The following is a 5,605-nucleotide window of genomic DNA, read 5'->3' as shown; positions in this document are numbered from 1 at the left end:
GATGGAAAATTGCGTACTTGTACTCCTTTGGTGGTTTAATGGTTAACACCTTCAGATACATATGCTTAACTACCTTGTTTCCTTCCTGTAAAACCAATGGCCAGTGAGGTTCCATTCCACTGATACGATCAAATGAATATTTATAAGGATGTAAATCACCTGAACAACAGCCACTTCTTTTCTGTTGCATTCTGCTGAATATGTTATCTTAGGAGCAATGACAGAGAAAATTTTATGTTTTGATTTTTTATTTTATTGTAAAAAGGGAATCAACGTAAACAAAGAATTTCCAAATAATGTCAAGGTTCACAAGACTAATATAACTTATTGCTTTACTCATACATTCACAACCTGGATTCAATGTTATGGAACAACACAGAATAACATAGGTTTTTTTTCTCTTATCTTTGACTTGTCTTCCGTAACTTGTCCGAGGCACGAACCTGCGTACCACGTTTCAAGTAAATATGACTCCAGATGACCTAGTATTGTAATCCTTTACCGTGTCTTTTAGAATAATGAGATGTATGTTGCATTCAGCATCATTCATGTACGTATATACAGCAATCCCTTCCAATAAAGGAACACAACAATAACCTAATAGCAAGGCAATCTCTGCAACTCATTAGAAATAACAAGCCTTTGTGGAGTTTTCATACATACTGAATCATATTATGACAGCAATATGTTTAAGGCAGACAAAAAAATAAAATAAAATAAATGTTTGCAAAGCTTCATGCAGGTTATCACCATTATCATGATATGACTTGAATAATGTCAGTCATGTTTTATATTAATTAAGTCCTCTCTTTGCTTTCGGTTGGTGTCTAAAAAATAAAAATATATATCTATACAGCTCTATTAGTCCTTTAGGGTTAGTGTTAAAACACACACAGCGTCTGGTCTTCAGAGGCCAAAGAAAAAAATGTCCATCTGTCCCCTCTGTTTCTCAGAGAACTGTAAGGTCGTGGCAGGACTTTGACTTCTGCCTGAAAGCCATCTTCTTGTTCTTGCGTGCTACCATGCGGCCAAGAAAACGTTTGGCCTTCTTGCCGATGCTCTCTCTACGCCTGCAGTTGGCCATGCGTCGTGCATTCTCCTCCTTGCTGTCTTTCCTCAAGCGGATCTGTCTGACAATGCCCTCGAACAGGTCCTGCACATTGTGGTGAAGGGATGCGGACGTCTCAATGAACTTGCAGTCGAACACCACTGCACAGGCACTTCCCTCTGCGATACAGAAAATATGGAGAGGAAAATAAGAGCTCTGAGGAGGTGTGCATTTACATTAAGGTAGAAGCTCAAGTAAATTTAGGTTACAAACTGATAATTTATGCTCTAGATAAGCCTTGAGATGATATATTAGCCCTAAGAGAACCTAGTATTAAAACTTTGGCCTTAATTTGGTGTGGTACTTGAATGTCAGCATGGGCTGAACCTGAGCAGTCAAGTGAGAAATGCGGCCTGACGCCAGCAAAGCCGGTCAAGCCGAACCAGCTCTGTTAGATTTGATCATGAACAGCCTCAAGATAAGCTTTTATTCTTCAAATGATAAATATAAGAGTTTTTAAAGCAAATAAAATCCACTTCCCCTGACTTAAAAATTTCTATTGGCTTAATACATCACACTACTGTTGCACATTTTAGGCTCAATAGTAAGTTAGTTATACTGACTTACCATCTACAGACACTTCTCTGGACCGCACCAGGTCACTCTTGTTGCCCACAAGGATTATGGGAATGTTCTCTGACTGTCTTGCCCGGCGCAGCTGAATACGCAGCTCTGACGCCTTCTCAAAGCTCGATTTGTCTGTCACCGAATAAACAATGATGTAGGCATCTCCCATCCTCATACACTGTTCCTTCAGCCACTGGCTGTTATCCTTCAAGAAAGAAAAAAGATAGTGAGTTTAGCTGATCCCATCTTTTACTAATGTAATATCCATGAATCAATGCAAGTGGACAAACATTGCCTAAATAAAATATAACTCACCTGTTCCCAGATGTCATACAACACAATGGATGCCTCCTCTTCATCCACCACAATGGATCTGTCATAAGTGTTTCCTGAGGGAGGAAAAATTAATATAATGTTACACACTGACGGAGAGGAGAGAGGCATCTCTTAACTGAACAGTCGTGGTTGTTGGCAGTGTGTGCTGTTGCTTTTCTTCACACTGATGTAGCACATTTTTTTCCCTTTGTAGTCTACACTCTGAAGCAGAAAGTTGATCACAGCCTATGATCAAGCCATCATTGGCCTTTTATATTTTCCTTTTGTATTATGCTACTGGATCTGTTTCTGACAGCTGTAGTACTGAGGGCAGGACTGGTGCCTCGTTGTAGATGGAAATAGCAATAATCAATGCATGTACACTCTTGCGTGCAAAAATAAGAACCCTGTTTTTTTTCTGATCCATCAGTGAAACTTTATCACCAGCCTTACAGATCAAAATTATTCCGAATTAGAGAGGTTATAAGGCTTCGTGTGACTTTTATGTAATTTTAAAAAAAAATCACATCTATTTCTGAAATGTGTTTTCATGCATGAGTGGTGCTGTTTATTGTAAAGGTTTAGGGTTAGATCATTTCAAAAGTGGTCTCCAAGGTTTTCATGCTTCATATCTCAGAACTGCATTCATTAAACCTTCTATCTCCAAGTTATTAGTTATAAAAGTATAAGGTATATTATTATGTAAACTAAATTGATCATGAACAGGACTAATCATCACATAGCATGTCTTCATAGTTAATGGACATCTTAAGCGCATCTGTCTATGAGTGTGTGTGTGGTTTGCAAGGGTGGATGACTCATCCTCAGTATCAACATTTACCTGCTTCATCGTAGTCGTGACCAGCATCCTCAACTCCTCCAAAGACGCGCGCGAGGCTGGACTTGCCGACGCCGTGCTCCCCGAGGAGAACCACCTTGTACACCTGGGATTCCGCTTCGCTGCTGGTGGAGATCACGGAGTCGGAGGAGTCTGAGGCGCAGCTGCCCCGGTGCTGCTCACTCGGGGAGTAGGACGTGCAGCGCAGGAGGTTGGACAGCTCGTCGGTTTGTCCGGTCTGTGGCATCGTGGCGCGAAGATCCCGATCGTCCACGGGCATGCTTCTCCGGTGTAGGTTGGGGAGATTCATGGGGAACGGCATGCTTCCTCTCCTCTTGTCCATGTTCCGCAATTTGTCACCCTTGTTCAAAGTCATTGTGCTTTAACCGAGGATCTGTGGACAGATGTTCCATGCGTAAATGTGTGATTTTACGTTTAATCGCATTTAAATGAAGTGAAAATGTCAGTGGGGGTTAAAGCCACTGTAGCCTACATTTAAGCACATATCACATCAAATTATTTTCATCTGAAATGTTGACCTGACCTGACCACATGTTTACTCAACTCTACTAGCCTAAAATAAAACGAATAAAGCTTAAAATGCCTCATGAGCACTAAAGACACTTACCCGGTGCTGGCAATTAAATCCAACGAAGGCAATCCAATAATCCTCGGTTTGAAGAGTTGTTGTAGCCGAAATAGCGGTTTTGCTTGAGTCTGATCAGAGTCGCTGCTCAACCTATTTATACAGGACCGGGAGTGACGTCGGCAGGGATTCGCCCCAGAGAGTCACGTCTCCGCTTATTATAGTGGTGCGTAACGGTAACATCATACAGGGGAGGGGGTGCATGACTGGAAGAGCAGAGGAATCTCCCTTCCGCATCGCCAAATGGAGCTTACTTCTGAGGGGGCGGACAGGGATGAATCCTTGAAGAGGGGAAGCCCACTTAAAGCTAGAGTGATATAAATATTTAACATTCGTTTAGGAGATACATTTAGGGATGATGGAAGGATATCCTCGTGATGCAAGATGTGAAGGTGAGGCATGTTAGGGCGCAATGCAGAGGGTAGACCAGATGAATGCTTTTATGGAAATATGATCGCTTGTCTTTGCTTAAATTGATTATCAATTTTGAGCTTCATGGTCACTGTCAGATGGAGTTCACTGCTACACTTCTACACAATATCATGGGGATTTCATTTTAATGTGAGGGAGGTGCTCATATTTTAAATGCACAAATGAAATATAGGCCTATAGGCTATGTTACTGATGCATATATGCAAAAAAACTCATATTTCAATCTGGCAGTGAAAATATTACAAACACATAAGAATTCTACACACAGTGAGATTCATTTATCATTCACCCCTAGCTTTCCACCCACCACCTTGCTGTCTGAAAAATGAAGGCATTGCTGAAGACATAAAACTATAGACCTAATTCATTATATTTGCAGTTGTAATCCTTCTGAGATGACAGGCCTGACCTATACCATGTGTGATTTTACTGATCCATGCCATAGCTGAATAATACAAAAATGCTCTCAATTTAATCTAGTCTATATAACTCATTAAGAGAGGGAAATCTTGTTATACTGACTTCATGAAGCTCATGACTTCAGGTCAGCTTTCTCTGCTTTGCTTCAGCATGTGTTTTTATGTTTAATCCTGTATCCAGTATATTTTACATATAGTGTCTGGTACACAATGTGGTCTACAACACTCAGTAAGATGTGCTCCAAAGGCTGAATTTATTTTTCCAGTGTATATCATAGACTGTGCATGGTGTGTTGCTGCCCCCTTGTGACTTTAGTTGTTACTTGAATCTTTTGACTTTGCCTTGGTGTATGTGTGAGCATCATAATGTATTTTCTGCTTTGTCCCTTGAGCAAAATGTGAATAAATAAACAATAAAATAATAAACAAACAAATAATCGTGATATGTATTAATGCTCTTAATGTTAGCATTTTTTTATTTTATTTAAATCTATACCACAGTCAATTTCTGTCTCAGCTCGGCTCAGATTTAACTTTTTTCTCCTCCCAAACATCACAGAGTTCATTTACTGTTCCTCTCACTCTAGCTCTTGGTGCAAATCTGGATCAAGTGTAAATTCAATTTTAAAAGATTTCTTAGTCTTTTAAGATAAGGAATTTATGCTGTATTCTTTCTTGGACCAACTTGAATTCATTCCACATTCGTTCCACATATTGTTCTTCCTTGGGTCCACATATTGATTCAGATCTGTATCTCTTGCGTAAAATAGCAAATATGAGGAGGTATTTGAGGTAACAGCTTGTATAAAAACTTTTGTAAAAATTATACATGTTAGACTTATGACAAACATCTTTTGATTTCCTAGCAGTAGGCTAACTGTATTAGAAGTTTATATTCATATTTAGTTAAATAATCCGAATTTGATATTAATTGCTGTGTGTACAGCAAGACAGCCAAACATATCTCAAATATCTCAGAATTTGAAATGATTAGGTTAAAAGTCCTAAATCAAAACCAGGAAGTTTCTTAGCTGGCTACAGAAAGTGTTTACAAGCTGTGATGTCTGTCAAAGGATCAGATTACTAAATGGTAACTTTTTCACTTGCCACAATTACTGTTTTTTCTGATTTTTCTCTGGTCTTTAATTGCACTGAGGAAGGGCTCATTTTTTAAAGGGTCTATTTGCTGGGTTAGTATAAATCAACGAAATAAATAATTTGCCAGGGGAGACCAAACTGCATACAACTGCACATTTTTTCCATTTGTTCAGATTGCCACT

The 5,605-nt window shown here is 39.4% G+C and overlaps 1 protein-coding gene across 1 annotated transcript; it reads right to left on the bottom strand.

Moving 5' to 3' along the window:
• Positions 1-323: 323 nt before the first annotated feature.
• On the bottom strand, positions 324-3,573 carry rrad (RRAD, Ras related glycolysis inhibitor and calcium channel regulator). The gene is made up of 5 exons (XM_022767825.1): positions 3,457-3,573; positions 2,832-3,222; positions 1,991-2,064; positions 1,676-1,880; positions 324-1,227 (listed from the first exon to the last, which is right to left on the bottom strand). Exons 2-5 carry the CDS (start codon positions 3,202-3,204, stop codon positions 950-952), a joined length of 930 nt encoding a protein of 309 aa, XP_022623546.1. The 5' UTR covers positions 3,205-3,222; positions 3,457-3,573; the 3' UTR covers positions 324-949.
• Between the last annotated feature and the right edge of the window lie 2,032 nt (positions 3,574-5,605).

This window comes from Seriola dumerili, unplaced genomic scaffold (genome assembly GCF_002260705.1).
Source record: "Seriola dumerili isolate Sdu_G_001 unplaced genomic scaffold, Sdu_1.0 BDQW01001299.1, whole genome shotgun sequence".
NCBI classification, from domain to species: Eukaryota; Metazoa; Chordata; class Actinopteri; order Carangiformes; family Carangidae; genus Seriola; species Seriola dumerili.
This window is presented reverse-complemented; position numbering and strand designations above follow the sequence as displayed.